At 38.8% G+C, this 26,962-nt stretch overlaps 1 protein-coding gene across 1 annotated transcript; it reads left to right on the plus strand.

The window, feature by feature from the left end:
* The first annotated feature begins 1,221 nt into the window (after positions 1-1,221).
* On the plus strand, positions 1,222-25,624 carry LOC107092358 (solute carrier family 22 member 6-like). The gene is made up of 10 exons (XM_015386796.1): positions 1,222-1,768; positions 2,257-2,360; positions 2,709-2,863; positions 4,693-4,861; positions 7,257-7,380; positions 9,198-9,304; positions 23,166-23,377; positions 23,495-23,603; positions 23,729-23,941; positions 24,857-25,624. Exons 1-10 carry the CDS (start codon positions 1,424-1,426, stop codon positions 24,927-24,929), a joined length of 1,611 nt encoding a protein of 536 aa, XP_015242282.1. The 5' UTR covers positions 1,222-1,423; the 3' UTR covers positions 24,930-25,624.
* Positions 25,625-26,962: the final 1,338 nt, after the last annotated feature.

Consider the following 26,962-nt stretch of genomic DNA (forward strand, 5'->3'; position numbering starts at 1 on the left):
AAACGATCTACAAATAAGTAAAATTGTCTTAAATTAAGTGTATTAACCCTTGATTTGAGTAGTTAAATGGGATGGAATAAGTAGTTTTACTCTTAAAATATGATGACATGCACTTGAAATAAGACAATGCAATTGTGTTTTTTTTATTTTAAATGTAAATTGTCTTCTAAGAGAAAATGACTTATCCAGATTGTGATTTTTTTCCAGTGTAGAGGGTCGCTGGGTGATTATTTTTAGGAAAATCCTTCATAGATTTTTAGCTTTTAAACCAAAAGGACTCATCACTTATCAAAGAGGCACCATAAACTAAAAGCTGCAGCACAAAACCGACTTTTCTGTTTTAGGATGATGTCATATAGGGAGATTTTATCAGTTGGACACAAGCTTTGCAGCAGGTGGCACTCTTTCTTGTATTTCATGCCGCCACACATTCATTCAAACATCCAAACTTAAAGCAGCCCTGATCCATGAACGCCGGAGCTCTCAGGTTTCCAGCAGCCCACTGATCCCTAAAGATGGGAACGGAAAGTAAAGAGTGGCCTAAATCTTTCCCTGCGATCTGTTGGCTGCCTTTGTGCCACTGCCTCCACCCACGCAGCGCTCAATAGTGACAGAAGAACATAATATGACAGGAATCTCTAAGGTGTGAGTACACTGAAAAAGATCAAAATCTAGATAAGTCATTTTTTCTTAATGTAAGTGCATTTTTTCTTGTTGAATTGAGGAGGTAAAAGAAACATTTTGCCAACGGGACAAGACAATTTATATTTAAAATAAGAAAAAACAATTGCATAGTCTTATTTCAACTACATATTATCTAATTATCTTATTTTAAGAGCAAGAAATCTCATTCCTTTGGTAATTCATCTTATTTACCTACTCAAATGAAGGGTAAATACACTTCATTTGAGAAACGTTGACTTATTTCTACATTGTTTTTGCAGTGTAATGAGGCTTCTTCCCTTTTTTTCTTTTTCATAATCCAAACAGAAAAGCTTTTCCTTCGTCTCTGCTGACTCCTCCCCCTGATGATACACGTCTGCCACAAACTTTTGGTTTCATCTCAAAATGAGTTACTTAATTTCATCTTATGAAACTTTTTCAGGAGGGGAGGAGAGATGAAAGGATAGCATCGTCCCTCTGCTCCTCCCCCGTGCTGCAGACGCCTCCCTCCTGCTTTAAGCTCACCCCCCCATCACTCTGAGGTCAGAGCAGCCGCACACAGTCCCACGCTGCACGGCTTCAGGTCGCTCTCAGAGCTCAGCACAGGTGCGACAGCGTCTCCCTCCTCCTGTTAATCATCTGCCTGCTCCGGCCTATTTATCTGCTCTGAAAGTATCCCCCTGGGTTCATCTCTTGTCAGACTAGTTTGGTTCCAAACTAAAGCTCATTTAAAGTGTTACATCTACAGCTGACTAGAACAATGAATTTCGATGAGATCCTGAGTAAAATTGGAGGCTTTGGGAAGTTCCAGAAGCTGCTGTACGTGTGGATCTGTCTACCTCAGATCTTCTTGGCGTTCCACATGCTGGTGTCAGTGTTCACCGGGGCCGTTCCTCCTCATCTGTGCCGCTCTGCTTGGCCCTCAGCGTCCACCCCTGCAAACTTCAGTCACCTGAGCAGCCCAGGAGGCCTTCCTGAGCTGTCCTGCTCCACGGCCCTGAACCTCAGCGGCTCTGCAGCTCCTGGAGACGGGCAGCCGGCCGCGAGCTGTCAGGACGGCTGGGAGTACAGCAGGGAAACATTCCAGAGCACCATAGTAACTGAGGTGAGTCAAAGCATTCAAAGCAGTTTCCCTTAATGAGTTCAAAATAACGAGCCCATGTAGCAGTGAAATGTGGAAGGGGCTGAGAAGTCTTATTACAGTGGGCTCTGTGATATCTGAGCCTGAGCGAGGGGATGAGATGGACACATGCAGTGCAGCCATCCTTGACTCTTCCCCCGCATGCCCTGGTAGGGTCACTTCCTCGCACGTGAAGGTGAGGGTTGGGCAGTTACATGACCGGAGCGCGTTGGACCCACGTACCAGCTCATCACATTCATTGAGCTGTGTGTAAACAGATCCACAGCTGGTGAAGGCGTCAGTCAGTCACAGGGAATCAGGATCTCTGCATCCTCTGGAGGTTCTGCTCCTTACCCATCAGAGGCAACAACCTGAGGCCTGGAAACCTGACGGCTGTTTTTCTCTGCAGGCAGCCAGTTCACTGCAAAAAGAGAGCAGATGGTTCACCCACAGCTGTCCTTCTTTTCTTCCAGTGGGACCTGGTCTGTTCCAACGCCGGCCTCAACAATCTGGGCTCGTCCATCTACATGTCCGGACTCCTCGTTGGAGCTCTTGTGTTTGGTCACTTGGCTGATAAGTAAGTTAAGATCGACTGCATTAGAAATCTAAATCTAGATAAGTAGTTTTTTCTTTAAAAATGTGCATTTGTTCTTGGATTGAGGAGACAAAAGAGACATTTTGCCAATGGAACAAGACAATTTACACTTAAAATAAGAAAACACAATTACATTGTCTTATTTAAAGTGCATATTATCTAATTATCTTATTTTAAGAGTAAAAATACGCAAACTATCTCATGTACCTACTCAAATTAATGGTAAATACACTTAATTTAGGACATTTGTACTTATTCAGTTTTTTTCCAGTGTATTGACTAGTTGTGAACCAGGCAGGTCATCCCTTGTGTTTTTCTTGTGTTTGTCAGATACGGACGCCGGATTATCATCCTGGTCAGCCTGGCTATCCAAGCAATCTTCGGTGTAGCTGCCGCCTTTGCTCCCCATTTCTACATCTACATCGCTCTTCGCTTCATGGTCGGAATGTCCATCTCCGGCGTCATCATGAACGCCTTCGTTTTAGGTCAGTGGCCTGCAGAAACCTTCCTCCACCGGCCCATTCATCCAGTGCAAAATAAAAAAATCTAAATCATTCATTTTTTCTTAAAATAAGTGCATTTTTTCTTGAATTGAGGAGGTAAGAGAGACACTTTGCCAATGAAACAAGACTATTTACATTTAAAATAAGAAAATAAAAAATTCATTGTCTTATTTCAAGTGTATATTATCTAATTACCTTATTTAAAGAGTAAAAATCCTCATTCCATTGGCATATCATCTTATTTACCTAATCAAATTAAGGCTAAATACACTTCATTTAAGACATTTTCACTTATTTCTAGATCGTTTTAACAGTGAGTGCATGTTTTAGGATTGTGGGAGGAGCCATGCGTGTATAGAACTGTATCAGGGTAAAGTTCTGATCGGGATTCAGGACAGCACTGATAAATAAAACCACTGAAAAAAAGTTATTTTCTTGACTTTGCAGTGAGAACATACAACAGCTGCATGAATATTTGATTCAGTCTAAAAGCAATTCCTATAGATGACATAATTGTTGAGGGGCACATTTAAGAGGAAGAATAGAAATAAAATCAGCAAAGTTACATTTTTGTAACAGCTTTTTAAAGTCAAGGTTTTCTTTAAAGAAAGCAAATAATTGGAGAGGCCTGTATAGTGAAGGCACGATAAGATTTCATAGGGCTACAGCATTTCTTATCCTTGATAATTACAGATAGAATAAGGCACAGTCAGCTTTCAGACAGCTGTTTATATGAGCAGAGATAAGCCTCAAGCACAGTTCGTTCTCTTTATATCAAAATATGCTTTTATACAGATTTAAATGCTGACGTCCACAGAAATGTTATTCAATGGTGAAACATTTCAAATTAAGAACCTTTCATTGTATGATTTCAATGAAAGAAAAAGATTTAGAGCAAAATTTGGGGGGGTTTTCATGCTTTATTTTTTCAGATTTTCTTTTGTATATACAGATTTGATATTCTTATACTTTATTTTTGTAACTTTACTTTTTCCGATTGGGTTTTACTAGTTGCATTCTTCCAGTTTTTATTTTCCCGATCATATCCTGAGTGAAGAGCGTAGATGCATTTCTACACTGGAAAAAATCTAAATCTGGATAAGTCTTTTTTTCTTAAAATAAGTGCTTTTTTTCTTAGATTTAGGAGGTAAAAAAAAAGACATCTTTCCAATAGAACAGAGGATTTACATTTAAAATGAGAAAACACAATTACATTGTCTTATTTCAAGTGCATTTTATCTAATTATCTTATTTTAACAGTAAAAATACTCATTCCATTGGCAAACTATCACATTTACGTACTCTAATTAAGGGTAAATACACTTGATTTTGATTTACCTGCACTGTCAAAATGATCAAGAAATAAGTCAAAATGTCTTCAATTTTTTAAAGATTTTTTACTCTTAAAATGTCTCTTTTATCTCCTCAATTCAAGAACAAATGCACTTAGTTAAAGAAAAAAAAATGACTTATCTAGATTTAGATTTTTTCCAGTGTATTCGAAGAAGGGTAAATACGCTTCATTTGAGAAATATCTACCTATTTCTACATCTCTTTTCCAGTGAAAAACATAATCTGAAAAGAGGAAAATGAAAGGTTGAAAATATCAATCTGTAAAAAAAGAAAAAAGAAATAAAAAGAAAAAATTGTCTACAAAAACCTTTTTTTCTTTTTATTTGCGAAAGTTTTCTTTCTTGAATATTTTTCCCCCAAATTTCCATTTACAAAACGTGTTATTGGCTTGCAACAATAAAGGAACAAATTTCGCTCCATATTGTTCTACTGTGCGCTCATGACTGCTTACCCCTCAGGTACTGAATGGACAGGCCCCAAACAGCGCATGCTGGCTGGTATAATCACAGACTACTTCTTCGGCTTTGGATACATCATACTGGCTGGACTCGCGTACCTCATAAGAGACTGGCGTAAGCTGCAGCTGGCTATATCTGCACCTGGCTTCATCTTCATCATCTACATTTGGTGAGTGGGCTGCCGTCTGCACCAGATACAGAAATAAAAACGGAATCTGGGAGTTTTTTTAAGGGTTAAAGTAAGAATTCATTCATATATATGTTTGTCTGCCTTTTTTCCTGCTCATGAATTATGCGGATTTATTCTCTGTCTGCAAGGCGTTCCTCGGACCAGAGGAAATGTGCTGACCTTCTATGAGGTTGCCTTGCAATGCCTCTTGACATGCAAGTTATTTATGATTCTCATTTGCATTTCACACCGGTAAAGTACAAGAGAGGAGAAACAAAGTGCAAGGGCAACATTCCTTTGAATGTGTGAAGTGATGTAACAACAGAAAATGCCCTGAAGGACTTTTGCAGGTCCCGTTTCCCGCCTTCTGAAGCCATCAATAATGCCTTTAGCACCATGTGGGTGTTATATGGTTACGAAATGTTAACATTTTCGTCCAACGGCAAAGAAAAACACCTGCCTTCAAAGCACCTTTTTCTCTAGAGGCCAGAAAAAAAGGTTTTTACGACTCAGACATTAGCTAAAAAAGGGAAAGTTGCAGCATTAGCAGCTAAAAAGCCATTAGAATCACTGAGTTCTGCTTCAGTTTATTTCTAAAGCCCCAAATCACAACACATGTCATCTCAAGGCACTTTCCAGTTCACCAGATCATTCAGATTGATTCAAAGTTCTCTATCTAAGGAAAACTAGTTAAATGCATCGACCCATTGACTCAAATACAATCCCTCACACTAAGCATGCTTGTAGCGACAGTAGAGAGGAAAAACTTCCTCTTAACTGGAAGAAAGGGGGGATTGGTTTAAACTAGCTGGTAAAGTTCAGTTGAGGCAGTTGCTACCTGGAGGGGGCGCTCCTTTACGTAATATTCTCTGCTGCTCATTTTCATGACGGGAGGGGCTGCTGATCCGACAGGGATCACTCAGAGATGCACAAATTAAGCAAAACTAATTGGTGTATGGTTTGGATGAAGTATGGCATTAAAACACAGCAAAAAATGTAAAAATGTCAATTTTTAGCCAACCTGCACAATATTGGAGAAGTATGGCGTGAATTGTATTCCATGTTGCAAAACAGATGTTTTGTAAATGGAAATCCAACAAAAACAAATGCTTTAGTTTTCTCCGATTTATTTAATTAAAAACTTCTTTCACTTATTTTAAAAATAAAAATGTACAAACTGCATTTTTCAGATATTGTTTAAGATTTTATATTTTCTTTTTTTAATTATTATTATTTTTTTTTAGATTAAGTTTCCCAAATTGCATTCTTTTCAAACAGCTTTACTGATCGTTCTCCTCACTGCAAGCCAATAACAAACACTCGCTCTTCATAAATAAGAACGGTGAACCAAATCAAGAGAATGCAATTTGTAAAACCAAATCTACAAAAGACAATTTGGTAAAATAAAATATGAAAATATATAATCTAGAAAAAAAGAAATCTGAAATAAATAAGAGAACTCAAAGCCCTTCTTTAATGAAAAACATTTTCAAAGTGCAATTGCTGGATTGCATTTATAAATGTGTTCCTTTTTTTTATTTAAGTCAGTTATCTCAGGGTTTCCTTTTCTTTGAACAATATTGGAAAAACATTCACTCCATAGAGATGATGTTGGCCTCACCTCTTCCCTCCGCCAATCTAAGTATCACTCTATCGACTGGGGATTAGCTCCGGTTTTCCAGGAAGCGTCCTCTCTCCAGTGCTGACCTGGTCCTCATGGTTCAGGAAACCAAGATCTGCAGTGAGGACCTGTTTGCTTCCTCTGCAGACCCCACACATCCTGCACCAAGATGCACTTTTATTTCCAGTTCAGAGCTTCAAAGCGCTTTTTGCAGGAACCAGCAGACACACTGGAAAAAAAATCAAAATCTCGATAAGTCATTTCTTTCTTAAAATAAGTGCTTTTTATCTTGAATTGAGGTGTCAAGTCAGACATTTGCCAATGGAACAAAATAATTTACATTTAAAATAAGAAAAAACAATTACATTGTCTTATCTCAAGTGCGTATTATCTAATTATCTTATTTTAAGAGTAAAAATTCTCATTCTATTGGCAAACTCTCATTTAACTATTATTAAGGGTAATTAAGGGTAAATACACTTAATTTAGGAACTGTTTACTTATTACTTTTTCCCCCACAGCCTGAGCAGCCGCTCTACTCTGCTGTTTAATAAGCATATTTGCACTATCAGAAACTCCTTTTTTTCTTCTCTTTTACACATTACAATAAAACAAATACATACTGTTTCCCCTTTTTTCCTATATTTATCTCCTCTACAGTTGATATGTTTATACCTAGCTACTCTGCAATGTGAGATCTGCAAACTAAAGGCAGATTAGTTGATAGTGCACACATTAACAGCCAATAAAGCTGACTGATATAATTATGCTCAGGGTCTTGCCAAAATCGGCACGCTGGTTGATGGCCAACGACAGGAACGCGGAAGCGTGGGAACTGATCCTGAAGGCAGCAGAGATGAATGGGAAGCCAATCAGTAAAGACCTGGAGATATGTCAGGTAGGAATGTGGGTTTTGTAATTTATCCCTCTAATAAAAGACACACATTTCATTTTACGCTGGTGAAATCTCACTATAAACATATATGTGTGTCTGTCAAAACTTGAGGTGTAATATTAAGTCAGAAGCTGTTGGCATCTGCACAGTTTTAACTCCAATGTACAGGTTTATGGAATAGAAACAATTTATTATGTTGGGTTATTTTAACTGGAATTACTGTTAGTTATAAGAAAAGTCGACAAGAACCCTGAAAGTTACCAAAAAAGCTGTTATATGGATTGACATGAAAAAATGAGAAGAGGTTCGGGGGTTGCAAATACTTTGGTAAGACAATGTTTATAACACTATAGTTCACAGGGACATCATCAGAAGGACAAAAAGAAAGTAGGTCTCCGGGTCACTGTTGATTACTAAAGAAGGAAGTGAAAAAAGGTTGTTTTTCAATAATATTAGAAAAAGCACATTTAGAGATGTTTTTATTCCAAGGAGGAAGAGCTCCTTCCTCATGTGGTTTCAGATTTGGTAAGACGATATTCCAGAGTGGCGACTAAGCAGACCTTCACACACGTGATCTCCAGCTTCCTTCTTTGCAAAAATGACCTTTTCCCTTTAAATTCTGATAGATCAGGATTTTAATCAAACAAAAACAAGAGTCCAATCTGCACACGCACATAGATGACATGATGTCATCAGAACTCTCACTGCTTTGATAAATAAGCTTTCTGTAAATCATGTCAACACTTTTCTTTAAAGCAGCCGCGTCAAACTCCCAAATATTAACTTTGATTTATTGGAGCCGTGGTGTTCTGCCTGGAGGTGTAGGTGAGGAATATTATCTCAATCTGCAGCGGAGCGACAGATCAGGGTCTGAAAGCTGAGGCTTCCTGTCACCAGGGGCGGATTTAGGAAACTTGGGGCCCTAGGCAAAGACAGGTAGGGGGCCCTCTGAATGGAGAAGACAACACATAAAACAGACCTTTTATACAGATAGAGAAATGTTAATAGAATAGACATGCATTATTTGTTCCACATTTTCTCCCTCCCTTGTCCCTTTTCTTGTTTGATAATTAGATAATATACACTTGAAATAAGACAATGCAATTGTTTCTTCTTCATGCACTGCAAAAACAATCTAGAAATGAGCAAAAATGTCTTAAATTAAGTGTATTTACTATTAATTTGAGTAGGTCAATGAAATCATCTGCCAATGGAATGAGTATTTTTACTCTTAAAATAAAATAATCAGATAATATGCACTTGAAATAAGACAATGCAATTGTGTTTTCTTATTTTAAATGTAAATCATCTTGTTCCATTGGCAAAATGTTTCTTTTACCTCCTCAATTCAAGAACAAATGCACTTGTTTTAAAAAAAAAAAATGCCTTATCTAGATTTAGATTTTTTTCCAGTGTGTAAATGTAAATCGTCTTGTTCCATTGGCAGTTTCTCATTTTCCTCCTTAATTTAAGAAAAAAGTACACTTATTTTCAGAAAAATATGAATTATTTAGATTTAAATAATTTAAAGACAGGCTTAGTGAAGACCCTCTGTAGGGATTTGTGTTAAAAATTCAGTGAGATTAGCTTTGTATTGGTAGAAACATTGGAAAAGGTGACATGAATCAGCAGCCAGTCTGCTATTTTTCTTAGGATGGATCCCACTCTGTCACCTAGGTAATCATACCAGAAACCTTCCAACATGGTGGCATCCATTCTCACTTTGAATAAAGGCTTTTGATAACAGGCTTCCATTTAAACATGCAAACTGCACGTCCCAGCCGTCCTCTGAGAGTTTTACCATCCTTCCCTCTTATCAGGTTCAACAGACTGAAGAGAAAACTGTACTGAAGAAGAAGCACTCCTTTGTTGACCTCATTCGGACCCCTAAGATGCGGAAGCACTCCCTGATTGTCTTTTATCTATGGTGAGTATTTGACCAACTTTAAATTTGTTCTTCTTTTATATGAACATTTATCTAAATCGGACCATTTCTGATCAAAACACTCAAACTAAATCTGCAAGCCTTCAGTTTATACTTCAGAGCCATGGATAACATGATTGGGTCGTCCTGAGAGATGAACGCATATAAATCACTGTCATGAAACAAGCTGTGAAATGTACTAATTTCATCAATTCTTTATTCCAATGAAGTCAGTGGCTCTTTTAAGCCGGGCCGATTCTCCAGTCGTGCGATTATTTTTTCGATCGGGCCAACTTTCAGCCTGATGGTGTGTCATGTAGTGAACAGGGGGTAACGATGGGCGATCCGCCTCTCATGACCACCTCCCCATCAGGAATCTTAAGGTCGGGAGAAAATTAAAAATATTTGAAATTCAGTCGGTCGTCGTAAGGTGTTTATGGACAAATCCTGCTGTTGAAGACCAGAACCTTGAGCACTGCGCATGTGCAAACAATGGAGTTCTTCTTCCAGATTGACGAGTCTGACCAGCGCCATCTTCCTTGCGCTGAGTTTGATGTGCGGTTTTTGGACGTACAGTGTAAGCGGGTAGATCACATCAGAGTGTCGGGCCGCACAGTGTGAGAACATACATCGTGAGCTGGGAACTTTTAAACTAGTGTTTTAAACTAGATGCCATTTTTTGGCCCTGATACCCGATACCTGGCTGTGCAGTATCGGCCGATACCGATACCATACTGATACCATCTGTTTGAAGTTGATGTGTGTGTATATATGAAGAACTGCAGTCTACCTGGATGTAAAATAATTGCCACACTGGAAAAACGATCTAGAAATAAGTATAAAATTCTTAAATTAAGTGTATTTACCCTTAATTTAAGTAGGTATATGAGATAGTTTGCCAATGGAATGAGTATTTTTATTCTTAAAATAAGATCATTAGATAATACGCACTTAAAATAAGACAATGAAACTTTGTTTTCTTATTTTAAGTGTAAATTGTCTTGTTCCATTGGCAAAATGTATATATTTTACCTCCTTATTCCCAAAACAAATGCACTTATTCTAAGAAAAAATGACTTATCTAGATTTTGAATTTTTCCAGTGCATCATCACTTTGTCAAGCTGCTGCCTTCCTTTGTGAAGCAGGAAAAAGACTAAAACAAAGTGAATCCAGTAGAACATTTTATTGCCTACCTGGAATGGGTGACAATAGTTGGATAAACTTTTAGTTCTCAAAATGGTATCGCTGCCCTATTTGTTTGTACTCACTGATACAGATAACAGCATTTTAGTTCTGGATCGGGCCCCGCCCCATACTGGTATCGGTATCGATACAACACAAGTTCAAACCCTGCGGTTTCGTTGTACAGTTTGAGTTGTAGCTGCTTTCAATTATTGAAAATGTCGCAGTGTATTCCCGGCTTTAGAGGTAACAGCAACAGATTACTCTCCTTAATGTCCAAGCTAAAAAAAAATGTCATGAAAACGATTCATTTTTTTCAAGAGATATACATTCACAGAGAAAAGTGATGTAGATTTTCTAAAAAAAATAAAAAAAAAAACAAGGGTCTAAAATAAACTAATTTTTTTTTCTGGTTTCAGTCCCTGATGTAGCAGAAATTAGGAGATTGTTGTTCATGGTTGTATGAAACACACTGCATTTTTTTTATGTCAATAAGTTTTTTTGTTTCTCAAAACAAGAACTTTTTTTATTTATTGAAGAGGTGAGACACTTTGCCACACTGCAAGAACGATCTAGAAATAAGTAAAAATCTCTTAAATTAAGTGTATTTACCCTTTATTTGAGTAGGTAAAGGAGATAGCTTTCCAATGGAATGATGAGTATTTTTACTCTTAAAATAAGATATTTAGATAATCTGCACTTGAAATAAGACAATGCAATTGTGTTTTTCTTTTTTTAAAAGTGAATTGTCTTGTTCCATTGGCAAAAAGTCTCACCTCCTCAATTCAAGAACAAATCACTTTATTTAAGAAAAATTGGCTTATCTAGATTTCGATTTTTTTTCCAGTGCAATGTAACTAAACAATTTGCATTCAAAATAAAAATAAAAACTCTTATATATGCTCTTATTACAAGTGCATATTATCTAATTATCTTATTTCAAGAGAAGTATCTTATTTTAAGGTAAATACACTTAAGGCATTTTACTAATTTTTAGATCATTTTTGCAGAGCACTCCTCTGTTTATATGGCCTGATTCTTTCACGCCTGTTTGGTTCTGAGAATCAACCCAACATTTGAACTGATCCATTGATGGCTGTTGAATTTGGACCAACTAGATTGTTATCATTACATCGGATTGAGTTGGATTCCTTTATACGCTGGAACAAATGTCAATCTAAATAAGTCATTTTTTCTTAAAATAAGTGCATTTTTTGTTGAACTGAGGAGACAAGTGAGTCACTCTGCTAATGGAACAAGACAATTTACATTTAGAATAAGAAAAACACAATTTTATTGTCTTAATTCAAGTGCATATTATCTAATTATCTGATTTGAAGAGACAAAATACTCATTCCATTGGCAAATTATCTCAATTACCGATGCAAATGAAGGGTAAATACACTTAATTTAAGACATTTTTATAGTTCTAGGTTGTTTTAACAGTGTAACTGGACCTGTTTGTCTTCAAAGCTGCCTTGAGAAGGCTCTGTGGACTGAAATGAATGACTGCCTGTTGTGTCTAGGTTGATCTACTATGCATAAAATAAAAAAAAAACTCCCTTCCAGCTAAAAGTTTGGCCATGCAGGCTGCAGCATGGTAGCAAAGAGTTATTTCTATCCAACTGGGTCACATATTTTCTCCCTTGGCATTTATGAACTGAACCCTCCCTCTATACTCTGCATTACATTGACAAACCCTCTATTCACCAGACACCGAGCAGTTGTGTAATTCTTGGAACTTAAAGCCACAGGGTGCAGAGAGCGAGCAACAACCGTCAACTGGCTCCTTTGATTCATGAAATATTTTGACCAGGCGCAGGTTTCTTAATCTGATTGTGTAATTTATTCTTATGGGGAAGAGAAGAAAATGATTTTGGGTTTTCTTGTTGTGTGTGACAATAAGAAGCAGCTTTCCTCTACTTTTTCCCCCCGTATAGTTTTTCCTTGCCACATATAGATTAAGCAGATGCGAGGGGGACAGGAATGTCCCGCCACAAGGAGGATGTTTTTCTGCTTACTGGACTACTTCTTAGTATCATGTGCTCATTCTTGGTTTTTTACAGATGTGGTTCCTGGAGTTACTTAAATTGACTTTCTCATACAGTGATCATATCTATAAAGAAGGGCAGAGAGGATTAAATTATCCGTAGTAGAAGGATCACATGTGAAATTTCGTTATCTGTTTCTAGTGTGAAATTATTATTAAACGCTCCTGTTTAACAGTTCAAACCCAGCAGCAGATGTTTTCTGGCTCTAATTGGCTAAGAGTTTTTTCCCCACATCCACTCGCTCTTCCTAAACTTTGTGAGTTTGTGGTCATCCAAAGGGGGAAAAATGGTTGCAAATAACAGCATTATGTAGTAGCCTTTCAAAATTTCCCCACTTTCCTTGATGGGCCCTTGGATGGTCCCCCACAATTCTTTTTTTAACTTTAATCTTTGTACTAAAATGTTTTTTCTGTCATGATTTGCGGACATTAAGATCTAAAGAGCAAGCATCAGAACTTACAACGACAAAACCAGTTGAAAAGAAGACAAAGTGGGTTAAATGAGCAGAAAGAAATGGTTTGTGCAGGATGCGGCCAAACGGCTTTCTTTGTGGGGAAAGGTCCAATAACAGCGTGAGTAGAGCCATCAGAGCCAGGTTAGCAAGCACTGCCCACATGGCCCTTTCATCCAAGGCCAGACGTGGCTCATGGTGTGTTTGCTTCCTGTTGAGAAGATTAAAGGCAGCCTACCAGCAATGTTAAACCATAGGTGCATAAATCATCCATATGCGTAATCAATGAAAGTTAATATTAGTCAATATCCACTGAACAGATAAAAGGTTGACATTTCTTTATTACAGGAGGAGACATACTTCAGAAGAGAGAATCTCAGTCCAACATTGGCTATTAGCCCAGTTTCCTGGTCTCTTCCTAGCAATTCTTACAAGCTCAAGCCAATAAGTAGGTCATGCACAGAGTCTGTTTGTGTAGCATTTTCCTTAAATTGTTTTTATTTTGTTATTATGTTCAAGCACACTTAATTCTTTGTAAAATAGTCACAGGAACTTCCTGAAATCCCCTGCAAAAAATGAAATCTAAATAAGTTTCTTCCTAAAAATAAGTGAATTTTCTCTTGAACTGAGGAGGTAAGTGAGACAGTTTGCCAATGGAACAAGACAATTTACATTTTAAATGAGAAAAAAAAAATTGCATTGTCTTATTCCAAATGCATAGTGTCAAATTATCTTATTTTAAGAGTAAGAATACTCATTCTATTGGCAAATCGTCTTATTTACCTTATTCAAATCGAGGGTAAATACACTTGATTTAAGATATTTTCACTTATTTCTGATTGTTTTTGCAGTGAGATGATCGACACACCACAAAACCATTTGTACTGTAAAAAAAAAATCTAGAAATTAGTAAAAAAAATGTTAAATGAAGTGTATCTGCCCTTAATTTTAGTAGGTAAATAACATGATCTGCCAATAGAATAAAGATTTTTACTCTTAAAATAAGATTAGATAATATTCACTTAAAATAGGACAATGCAATTGTTTTTTCTTATTTTAAATGTACAGTTTTTATGCCATTGCACTGGAAAGATTATCTCGAAAAATGTTAAAATGTCTTAAATTAAGTGTATTTACCCTTAATTTGAGTAGGTAAATTAGACATTTTGACAATGGAATGAGTATTTTTACTCTTAAAATAAGATAATTAGATAATATGCACTTGAAATAAGACAATGCAATTATATTTTCTTATTTTAAATGTAAATTGTCTTGTTCCATTGGCAAAATGTGTCTTTTACCTCCTCAATGCAAGAACAAATGCACTTATTTTAAGAAAAAATTACTTATCTAGATTTAGGTTATTTCCAGTGTGGCAGATTGTCTCTCTCACCTCCTCAATGCAAGAACAACTGCACTTATTTTAAGAAAAATTACATATCTAGATTTCGATTTTTTTCCAGTGTGACAGTAGTTGGCGCTAGCGCTATGTAACATGGGTTAAAATCCACTCAACTAGAAGAACTTTACAGTACATTTAAGTAAATTTAAGAGAAGTAGTATTGTCAATTATAAAATGAGAAATAAATGTCAGCAAACTTAAGATGAAGAAAGAAAAAGATGATTCAGTAATACCTGGAGGAAGGAGAACAATGAAAGGTTGATAACAAGACAAGTTTATGACAAAGTTTGTGGCCAAGTTAAAGCCCAGTCTAACTCTAGTTTTTTGTAGTTGATGAAATTTAGCATTCAATCAAGATTTTTCTCATTTTATGGTTTTAGCCCTGTTGCGTTTTTAATAGCGCTGATCTTGATTGGCACATGTTTTTGTTGGATTCGAAGCTCGGATTACTGGTTGTCACTTCTTAATTTGGTTTTGTGAGAAAGGGAGTGTAGAGCAAGAACTTTCACACAACTATAAACCAAGTAAGGGCAACTGAGAGACTCACTTCCTGCACTGGGTGACACTTCTCTCCCACTTAACAGGACTACCTGCAACCCCTAATAACAACCCCACAAACCTCATCCTCTTACCCCCTGCACTAGAAGATGTAAATTAGGCCTTTCAGCGTCAGAAGGTCAGGAAAGCTCCAACCCGATGGTAAATCACTCACTCTGCCTGAAAGCATTCACTGAATAACTGGCAAACAACTTTCCTAAGATGTTCAGCTACAGTGGTAGCCATTCAAAATTTCCCCACTTTCCTTGGCTGGTCCCCTACAATTCCTTTTTAAACATCAATCCTTGTGCTAAACCATTCTCTCTGTCATGATTTTGTGGACATGACATTAAGATCTAAAGAGAAGCATCATCTCCTGGTCAGACCCTGTAATTCAGGGCTTCTGTATTTCCTTGAGCTCTCTGGTTCCCTCCTGCTATAAAAGCATCATCGCAATCTGAAGGGACACCATGATACGATTCAATAGATGCAGACACTTTGAAGTCTCTGGTCATAATATCCTATGAGCGACTGATGTTGAAGCATCACAGATCCACTGATGACAAGCCAACCTGGGACAAAACTTCATCCTGTGTCATTCACTAGGATCCTTTTTGAGGACTTGGCATTCCTAAATCATAAACCCAGACAATCACCCAGCTCACAGTTCCTGCCATCACCTCTCGGTAGATCAACTGCATCCTGACTGACTGGCAGCACCAGGTGAAGTTGGTGAGCAACTTATCCCAAAGAAGACCCATCAGCACCGGCACCCCCTGAGGTGTTTTCTCTCCCCACTCTGTATTTAAAAGCCTGCATTCCAGCAGCACCGTTTATGCAGCTCCTTCCCCTCAGGCTGTCTCTTTGAAGAAGGCGAAAGCACACGTTACTGCTTGCGAAGTCAGCTTTGGAACAAAATGAGACAGTTTGCATTAAGACAATTTCATGTCTGTACACCATGATTCCTTGTTTGAGTGAAAAAATCTGGGTCAATATAACGGAATCTGATGCTAGTAACGCTAAAATCTCAGCTCTGCAGGGAACCCCATCTGCAGCTTTTAGTAAGAGTGATGGGTGAATGTTCTATGGCTGCCAAATCGGGGTTGTCAGGGTTTTTCACAGAAATATCCTATATTTATCTGACTATTACGTCTGTGGAAAGCTTGGGAACCCTTTTTTAGCCAGATAAACAATGTGCACTGAAGGTTGAGGGAATGGGGAGCTTTGCATTGTTCTGCAGCCTGAGAAACATTCAGCCCTCCGTGAAACAGGCAGATTTCAGGTTTAATTGTAAGCAATCTAAATGGATCTACAGTAGTGCATCTATTGGTCTAGTGCATCTATTGGTCTAGTGCATCTAGACCAACTGGTCTAGACCAACTGGTTAAAATCTAGCTGCATTAAAGCCTAAAGGGCTGGTTATACTTCTGCAGCAGTGTGTGGCAGTGAGCTTGCCGCAGATATTTTTGATTTATGCCCAATAATGAAGCGTGGTCTGCGCTATGTTATTCAACCACACAAAGCAAGAGGGTCAATCGAGAACAAGCTGTGGGTCTAGATACAGGCGAGCTGGATCCACCGCTGCTGTGATTTTCTATATGCAGCAATTTAAAACCGATGAATATATCTCTTTATGAAAAGTTTATGCTTAATGCTATTGTCAACTGTTTTTACTCATTTTGAAATAGTTAAGAGTTAAATCATAAGCTCCTGGTAGAGGAAGATACTTCCGCCTCACTGCAGCATTTTTTGGGGTACAGTTTTACCCACATCCTTTTAGAACCCTGATAATCACAGTGGAAACACACAAGGCCAGGTTCCTGGAAAGATCCCAACAGTTAAACCCTGCCTTTTATCCTACAGTAGGTTAGATGGCCTGTGTTTCTTTATTATTTCAGAACATTCAGTCATTCATTCACACTCTGATGGTGACAAGCTACATTACAGCCAATGCTGCCCTGGGGCACACTGACAACACAGTGGTTGCCAGACTAAAGGGCTGGTTATACTCCCCACAGCAGTGTGTCACAGGTATGACACAGATATTTTTGATTTATGCCTAATATTGAAGCGTGGTCTGCGCTATGTTATTCCGCGCCACAATGCAAGAGGGACAATCAGGAAATAGCTGTGGGTCTAGATACGTCCGAGGCGGTGAGGAAGTGGGGGCAAGTTTGTGCGACAACGGAGGGACATGAGGACCAAAAAGATCCAGGTGGAAAAAGCGTCCCAGCGTTCTCGTTCACCTCGCTCTTCTAGCTGGACTATCTTCAGTCATTTTCCACAATGGCGGTCAAACAAACAAACAAGCCGATAAGGTACCAGACAGGAAATACGCATAGAGTAGAGCGGATGTAGATCTGACCAATCAGAGGTCTCCTGTCCTGTCTCCGGTCTACAATTTTGGGGGCACATCTGCGTTAACTGCGACACACACACACAGATGACCTGGTTTCTGAGCATAAACCAGCCTTAAGGAGATAAATTATTATCAGACTGAATGTTAAAACAGAAAGTAGAACCAATCAGCTGTTTTTATTTTCTGTATTTAAACTGATACAGATCTGGAGTGCTGCATCTTAGTGTAAAGAAAAGAAGAAGATGATGATGAGCAGTTCAGGTATTCACCGTTTTTCTCTGGATGTTGTTTCTTGTAATTACTTAAATAGAAATGACCAGTGGGAGTCTTTATGCCAAACCTGTTGTAACAAAAATACAGGAATAACAGGTTGCCCAGGCGATTACTGTTATCTCACCTCAGGAGGCTGAAGGCTGCAACTGTATACTCTTCAAATGTTTACACGCTACTAAAAATTCCACCTGCTCATACCTGCCGCCCAATTAGCTGGGGTCAAATTACGGATATGTTTTTACCTTGGTGTGCTCGCTTGGTGGGAATGCAGGAAACACTCAGATGGAGCAAACAGGCAGCTGGTTACTTCAGGGTAATCAAACATGACAAAATACATAAGAGGAAGGTCTTTCATTGCCCAGACAATATATTCAGAGTTGCCAGAATTATTTCCATCAATTATTTGAATCTTTTTTCTTTTTTTTTTTGTATGATTCAGTTAATAGAAAAATTTAACAGAAGGACACTTATGCTGACCGCAGACACAATTCAGAATTATCTCTATCATGATCAAAGTGTGACAAAGTAGGTCTACAGAAGTAGCCGTTTGCTTGTGAAGATTCTCAGTCATTCCAAAAAAAGTAAAAAAATAAAATCCACTGGACTTTGTTTCTAAGTTGGAAGACGTTTCTCTTCCCATCCAGGAAGCTTTTTCAATTCGAAATGTCAGGAATTGCTTTGAGTTTGCGGTGTTATACAGTAGCCCAACAAAGCTGCCTTGTTTTTTTTTTGAAGACATGCAAATTGAAACGGATGAACGGGTCCACCCTGCTGCTGCAGAAGACCTCACCTATTCATCCTTTCAGAGACATAGACAGGTATGAGGCATTGCGGGCTAGCAAAGAAGCCAAACGACCCCCATTCCAAGGGGGTGGACCCGTTTGTCCGTTTCTATTTGCTTGTTTTCAACAAAAAAAAAGCTTGGCTTTGTTGGGCTGCTGTATAAAACCTCGAACTCAACGCTGTTCCTGACATTTTGAATTAAAACCTTCCTGGATGGGAAGAGAAACATCTTCAAACTTGGAAACAAAGTCCAGTGGATTGTTTTTTTTATATTTCATTTTTTGGAATACAGCAGTAACCATTCAAAATGTCCATACTTTCCTTGATGGGTCCTTGGCTAGTCCTCTACAGTTCCTTTGGAAACATCAATCTTTGTACTAAAATATTCTTTCTGTCATGATTTGTGGATATTACGATCTAAAGAGAAGCGTCATCTCCTGGTCAGACCCTGTAATTCAGTGAAAGGGTGGAGTCAGAGTAGACAATATGCACGCCCAGGAGAAGGAGGGGGTCACACCAGTGGCTGGCATTTGACTGGGAAGGGCCATTTTGAATGGTTGCTACTGTTGATAATTGAAACGCCATCTCAACAAGGTGCAGCGGTTTCAGTGTCCTGATTAAAGATGTTTGGTATACCAGTACTAGTTTGGTACCAAGGCACTGAGTCTATTAAAACGGTTCTATACTGCATTTAGTTGGGACCGCCAAAATCGTCACTTCCATGCTGCTGAAGTATGGCAGCAATGATTATGGCGCAATATTTGTGGAACTGACCTGAGCGTGCAGTGAGAGCGATATGCAGGATTTAAATGGTATCCTTGCCCTGTAAGCTGGATCAAGATCCGAGTTTTGAGTCTCACAACGTAGAACTCAACTCAGTTGTAGCGTATCAATCTGACTACTGCCAGGGTTACTTAAATGGAGTCAAACCAGCGAATTATGGCTAATTAGGGAGTGTCCATAATCTTAGGTGTCCAGTAACAAAGTACAAATACTTCACTACCTTAGGTAGAAATTTTGGCTTTGCTGCAGTAATTATTTTTTAGACAACTTTTTTACTTCTAAACCTTCCAATTTTTAGGAATTATATCTGCTTTCTACTAAAAATAGACTCATTAGTTTTGTTTCATTTAAGCTAATTTTCTTTATGGCCTGTTGGTATTTAAAAAGAAATAAAAACCATCAAGATAATTTGTTTTATCCAGATAATTAATTTCTTTATGGTTGGACTCGGTGCTGCGCCAACTTGTTGTTCTCCACATACCAAAATTGTTTTTCAAGATGATGCGAAGTTAATTTTGATACTGCCATTACCATTAGTTATAAAAATAAGAAAATTAAGTAAAAGGAAATCATCATCCAGAATTGTAGAAAAATGTTCCGTTAATAGGATAGAGCAATAAAGCATCTGTCCTTAACAATTTTCCTGCATTACTTTTACGTTTTTACTAGAGTAATAAGGTTAAGTAGTTAATCTAACTTCTACAAAATTGTTTTTACTTAAGTAATAAACATTAATACTTTTGACCTCTGTCCGTAATGAACGCCATGTTCAGGCGTTAGGATCTCCGTCATTGCACTTGGCACCAGGACACTCTGTGCTGGAGGTGGATGATCCTCTTTGCACTTGTCTCCATAATAATAATTAATGACTGAACTTTATTGATCTCACATACTGTAGGACAAATTTAACTCTGCATTAACCCAGCACAATGGCAGCAGTGGGCTGCCATTGTGCAGTGCCTACAGAGCAGTGTGGGGTTAAGGGATTTGCTCAGAGACCCAGACCTCAGGATTCCCAGCTCTATGCACTAACCACTAGACCGCCACTCCCCATAACCATTGATCATGTCACAACATTTAGCTGCATTGTGTCAAAATGTCAATTCTGAGCTGCAGAAAGGTGTTAGGCATTCAATACATTCCAGATAGAAAAGTCAAAATATGTCATATCACTGACAGGTTAAGGCCTGGAGGCTTTCTGCAACACTGACAGTGGCTGATTAACAAGTTGATGCAAAGTTTACCTCCTGTGCAAGACCTGACATTAGGTTCTTGTTCTTTCAGTGCAGAAAGTCATATTTGCATGTTTTTGAAAGTAAAAATATTTAATATTGGTCTAAACAAAGACAGTTAAGTTAGGCCAGGTTATGTCCCAAATCAATACTGAACTGCTCTTATTATTTGTATCAAAGCCTGTTTCCCCAAAAAAGGAAGAGCAAGAAAACCTGCTATTGGAACCAAGACTCTCCTGCATTTACAGTTTCAGGCCAACTCTCTGAATAACTAAGTTCGAATATTGATTCCTTGGATTCATTTCTCCTGTTGTTTTTTGATAAAACATGCAAAGTGATCTAAATTTCAGCTCGGATTAACATTTAGGGTTCCTACTCTGTATGCCAACAGTGATACTTCACTGGAATAGAATAAAATAGAATTCAATAGAATGTAATTATTCCTGAGGGGCTGTTGATTCTTCAAAATATCTCATTAAAAATGAAAGGCGAGCCGCCATTAAAATATTTTTATTAATCATCTTTCAATATTTGATTTTCAGTAAAAAGTCCCCTATTTATTTTGTAAAGGAGAATAAAACATCACAATACCAGCATCTCAATAAAGAACCTTAAAAAGAAATCCTTAAAGCCTGTTAAACAGTTCCTGTGTGCGGCTTCCTCATTTCCCTCTCTGGTACCATCTTGTGTTCACATTAAGAACAACACCTTTAAAATGCCAACCAGGGTCCAAGCCAAAACAAAAGGCATGTGATCTTCAGAAGACTTGTTTGTCTTAAAACAGGTGCCAACGTGTTTTTACAAGGAGGGCTGATCTTCAAAAAAACCTGCAAAGTGATTTCCATTCCAAGTCCCACAGACAACAGACGTGTGCAAACCTTTTTTCCTTAATATATATGTAGATCACATTTTAATGCCCAATCCTTGCAAATTCGTGCTTATGCAAATGTTAACATTTACCACATGCAAAGCTGTTTTTCATATTGGAAACTCAACTTATTAGTTTAGTTTAAAAAGACGCAGTTCTATTTTAGTAGTTTAGGGTGTGGTGCAAACTGACATGTATAATTATCTGCAGTCATTGTTGCTTTCATATTATAGTATAGGATGGAGAGAGAACCTCGATTTAGACCATCAGAAACGACAACAATGGAATAATATTAATGAGGAAAGGAAACATTAACTGGCAATGTAGCGTCTGTTGTTTGGAAACTCTGAAGATCAGGCCAAAAATATTGTGCCTCAGCATTGGTTTCTACAACAAAACCCAACCCCTGTGACTCAAAAAAAAAGTTTTACAGGCTTAAAAAAATTACTTTGCAACATAAAACATCATTTCTTTGCTTTTGCCCTGTTGCAAAATGACCACACAGCAGAAGGTCTAAAGCAGTCTAGTTGAAATCAAACAAACAAACAAAAAAACAGCCAGAATGAAGATGTCATTCTTAAAGACTTTCTTCAAAGAATTAAGCAGCTGGAAACACTTGGCTAAATAATAAAAAAGAAATTTCACTGGACAAAAGAATACTGTTGTAGTCAAGACCAAACCAACTAGGGCCAAGGAGTACCGAGACCAAGACTAGGCTAAGAACTTTAGAGGCAAAGACCTTTACCTTTAGGTCATATACAGTAAGGTCTTGGCCTGGTCTCTGTACTCCTTGGTCTCAGTTGGTGTGATCTTGACTACAAAACTATGAGGGAATTTCTACTTGTCATCCTACTTGTTTATTAAGAAAAGATTAATAAAAAAAGGGAGTGGTGGCCTAGTGTTTAGTGCATAGAGCTTGGAATCCTGAGGTTCTGAGTTTCTCCCCGGGCGCCCCATGATGACAACCCACTGCTCCCCTAGGGGCATGGGTTAAATGCAGAGGTAAATTTCTCCAGTGTTGAACAATAAAGTTCAATCATTAATTATTATTACGGCGACAACTACCAAGAGGATCATCCACCTCCAGCACAGTGTCCTGGTGCCAAGTGCAATGACAGAGATCCTAATGCCTGAACATGGCGTTCATTACGCACAGAGGTGTCAAAGTACTAATGTTTATTACTTAAGTAGAAATCCTACTGTTTAAAAACACTTTTGTAGAAGTTAGATTGTGAACTTAAGCTTTTTACTCAAGTAAAAGTGCAAAAGTACCATTTTTAAAACAACTAAAGTAAAAAGGTAAAAGTAATGCAGGAAAAATGTTAAGGACAGATGCTTTACTGCATTAGCCTATTAAAGGAAAATTTTTGGTGCATGCCAGTGATGTTACGCTACATGATAGGTTGAGCGTTGCCACAGGATGTAAAACATTGGGGTTGCCCAGACAACGATAATAAGGTGTGATAACAAGGTGTAAACGTAGCATAACAGTGGCTAGCTTCCAGCCACGGCGTCCTGCACGAACATTGGGGGGTCGATTGTTTCATGTGTCAGGGTATGCGCACGGGGGGGTCAAGCAGACGTGTCATGGAACCAATCATGTACAACGGACCGTCTTTTGTGATTGGTTGGGGTTATTCATTGATTTCTCACTGTAGCGGGGAGCATTTATTTTGGTTTCACTTCGAGACCTTTTATTTCATGGCCTGCTAAGCAGCTATGGGGAGATATTTAAGACACATAGTAAAAAATGCATCAGAAAAGATCTACTGCACCTTTAACTGCTAGAACCTTTGGATGGGATCTTATGATCACTTTACTAGAACGGAGGTCACGGATTAGCAGACCAGGGTCCTTTATTCGGACCCAGCAGATTTTTAATTTGTTTCCCCTGCTTTAGGATTTCAAACAGGTGACATGTGTTTTCTGATCCGTGCTTCAGGTTTGTCAATGTCCTGGTGTACTACAGCCTGTCCCTCAACATTTCCGACTTCGGAATGAACATCTTCTTAACCCAGATGATCTTTGGTTTGGTGGAGATGCCTGCACGCACAATCACGCTGTTCACCCTTAACCGTTCACGCAAGTTCTCCCAGCTAGCTTTTCTAGCAGTGGGAGGTTCTGCCTGCCTCTTAACAACCTGCATCCCTAGCGGTAAGTATTCATGACACAAACGGACAGTCTTTACTCTTATCTAATAAAAAGCTGTGTTCTACCCTCTGTTTTTGAATGTTTGGTCACAAGTCTTTTTTTTTATCACCTTTTCTGTAGACTTGCCCATTGTCAGAACAGTCCTGGCCATGATTGGGAAGTTTGGAATCACTGCCTCTCTGTCTATCATTTATGTCTACTCCGCTGAAGTATTTCCAACTGTGATCAGGTGAGTGTTGGCCTGCCGTGCATTTCTGTGTGTTCTTGAGTAAAAACGTATTTGAAAACCTTTATATTAAACACAGTCAGCTGCAGGTTTATAACCGGTCTGCCTGCTTTATCCCCGTTCTATAGGCAAAATGGGATTGGCATAGGATCCATGTGTGCACGGATCGGAGGGGTCCTGGCTCCCATGACATACCTTCTAAGAAACATCCACCCTCATGCTCCCATGGTTCTCTCTGGCCTGTGTCCATTGCTGGGCGCTGGACTGACCCTGCTCCTGCCTGAGACGGTCAACAAACCTCTACCAGACACCATTGAAGACGTCGAGGGGCAAAGCATCAGGTTTGACTTTACAGATTTTACTCAAAATATTTGGGTGTTGTAGGGTTAGGGTTATGTACAACCATGCTGACAAAACAGGAACAAATTAATCTAGTCTTGTCGACTTTTTTCATCATGAGAATGAACCAGCGATGACGGCCATGATTCAAAGACTGTATTTTTAATTAGAGTATTAACCTAATTCATGAATGTGGACATAGAAACAAGTCCAACTGTCTGCCCAACACTTTGCTGGGCCAAAATTTAATCTCACCAGAGCATGTAGGTATAAAAGCTTCCAGCGGTCAAACTCGACATTCTCTTTTTCATATGCCTTCTCGGGATAATGAAAGAGCTATCTTTAAGATCTCTAGTTCCAGTAAGGGTAAAATAGGCACTTCCTGTTGCCTGTCGTCAAGGTGACTCATCGAATTGGTGCTCCACTGACAATGGCTTTTCATACTTGTTACGCACGTACTAAACTCTGATAGGTTCTATTTGGAGTGGATTGACTAATTCATAGCAGCTGTTGTGAAACTGAGCACTCAGAGTTCCCAACTTTAAGCTAGATCAATTTAGAGTTCAGTTTAAATCAGAGTTTGTTAAACCTGCTTCGCAAAACAGACCCCAGGAGGAAATGATCAGTCAGTGCAGGATGTTGATCATTATAAACCCTCAAACACTCATGTTCCTTCCCCTTTATGCTGCGTTGCATAAATAATGACAATTGGAATCAAATGCTTTTGATTATCCGCTAATGAAGCACAAATGAAGTATTCAGAGAACAAGATGAGATGCATCTTTCTGTGTTGAGACCAATTTAATTTGCTGCTTTGAAGAAATAAATATAGTTGCACATAAAAGTATTATATCTTTGCTCCAAAAGTCTACCCAGATGGTCCTAACACCTTTCTCCCCTCCCCCCCATTATGTTAGTGATGAAGAGCAATGTGTGAAGACGGCCATCTTTGATCCGAGGATCACGAACGACGGCTCCAGGACTGTTTAGCACTCCAGCACCTGCTTTCACATCATGTGGCATTCAGTATTTACCCATTTACCTTTTTGGAGACATACGTCTTTGCTTCCAGTGGAAGCCTTACTTACAATTTGTGTTTATGGGTTTTACAAGCTACCCAAAGTCTAACACCCTTTAAACATGGTTTGTGTTTGCTTAATCCTTCTTGATTATTTTTAGCGGGATTGTTTTTGTTGTCAATTTCTGTTATGCAGATTTCCCTCTTGTTTCAGAGTGTGTTATCTTTCTAATGTATGTTAGAAAGTTCAACTTTGGTAAAGATGTATAGAAACTTAAAGAAAAGAAAAGTTATTCCTCTACAGCAGCTTACTTCCACAATCAAAGATGTAAACAACTAATTTGAGCACATTTGTTCAACTAAGAAAGAAATTCTAGGTTAGGTAAAAGCTGATTACTTGATTTCTTCAGGAACACAACAGTTACTAGCCTTGTTGGTAATGATCTATGCAAACTCATTTTACCAGCAGGAAAGAAATGCCTTTAGTGCAGTAGATGAGGGGTGCAAGTGCTCTAAAAATACATGATGCACAACAAATTGGGACAGCAAATGTACGTTGTTGGGGGGAGTGTTCGGCTAGTGGTTAGAGCCTGTGCTCTTAGAAGGTGGCAAGTACCTGGTTCGATCCCCACATCTACTCTGGGTTCCTGAGCAAGGTCCTTAAAGTCAGGCTAAAGGCCCATTCATACCTCACGTTTGGCCTGCACGTCCGTATTTCTGTCTGTACATTCTATCCGTTGACTCCTTCATACCTCCGTCCATTGAGGTGCGCAATAACCCGTATTTCCTCTAGGTGGCAGTGCTGGGCGCCAATGATTCGTCATTGATCAAAACATGGCGATGGTCCAAGACCTGATTCTGTTGCATTTGCTCCGTTGACATTTTGTACTAAAAACTCAATAGCGCCCCCACCGTTTCCGGTAGTATTGCTCCGTATTGATCCGTTTCGTCTGTAAGCGTAAGCTCCCAATTTTCGTGTCAAAGTACGGACGAAATCGACGGTTAGAACGTATGAAACACTCCACACGTATCCGTATCCGTCTTTTACGTGAGGTATGAATGGGCCTTTACACTCTACAATTGTTTGCCCTTTTTGGTCTGATTCTCTAGTCGTGCAAGAATTTTTCAATCGGGCCGACTTTCAGCCTGATTGCCCGTTGTTCAGTATACAGGGGGTAACGAGGGGCATTTAGCTTCTCACCACCACCTCCCCATCAGGTCGGAACAAAATCAAACATGTTTGAAATTCAGTCGGCCATCGTAAGGTGTTTGTGGGCACCTTACACAGAAGCATGGCGGGGGTGCAATTAGTGAAATGGAGTTCTTTCTGTAAAATTGACAGACCGTAGTGGCCATGTTTGCTCAGCCATGTCTTTGTCTAAATATGTCGTCGCCTTTTCTTTTTAGGGCTTTCAGCACAAAATTACGCAAATTACCAAGGCAGCGCGTTTTACTCTAGTGAGCTTCATATTCCTCTTCTACTCGTTTGGTTTCTGGATAGATGAGTCTGAGTAGTGCCACCTCACTATGGAACTGAGTCCTACGTGGTTTTTAGTCGTACAGTGTGAGCAGGTAGATCGCATCAGAGCGTCGGGTCACACAGTGTGAGAACATACATCGTGAGCTGGAAACTTTTAAACCCTGCAGTTTCGTCGTACGGTATGAGCTGTAGCAGCAGTCAACAATTGAAACTATTGCACAGTGTATTCCCGGCTTAACCCTACACTACTCCCCTGGCACCACACAATGGTAGCCCACTGCTCCCCAAGGGGATGGGTTAAATGCAAAGAGTTTAATTTGTTGCTTTGTACTTCTGACAATGTAAGGACAATAAAAGTTTACTTCTATTTTTGTATACTATAAATACAAACATGAGAATAACACAGGATGCATGGAAGGAAAGAAAACACTGTAAAAAAGATGTGCAGGAGAGTGCAAACAAAACAAATGCATAAACCCACTGCAAAGACATAAATTACTAGCCTGGGTGCCAGTCCGAACTTAG

The sequence above is a fragment of the Cyprinodon variegatus genome, unplaced genomic scaffold (assembly GCF_000732505.1).
Source record: "Cyprinodon variegatus isolate N-32 unplaced genomic scaffold, C_variegatus-1.0 Scaffold378, whole genome shotgun sequence".
NCBI lineage: Eukaryota > Metazoa > Chordata > Actinopteri > Cyprinodontiformes > Cyprinodontidae > Cyprinodon > Cyprinodon variegatus.

Bases quoted from the DNA above. Each gene is read 5' to 3' on its own strand.
- LOC107092358 (XM_015386796.1), top strand. From the start codon at position 1,424: ATGAATTTCGATGAGATCCTGAGTAAAATTGGAGGCTTTGGGAAGTTC. The intron at 2,361-2,708 runs GTAAGTTAAGAT...TGTGTTTGTCAG, and splicing joins TTTGGTCACTTGGCTGATAA to ATACGGACGCCGGATTATCA. The intron at 23,378-23,494 runs GTAAGTATTCAT...CCTTTTCTGTAG, and splicing joins AACAACCTGCATCCCTAGCG to ACTTGCCCATTGTCAGAACA.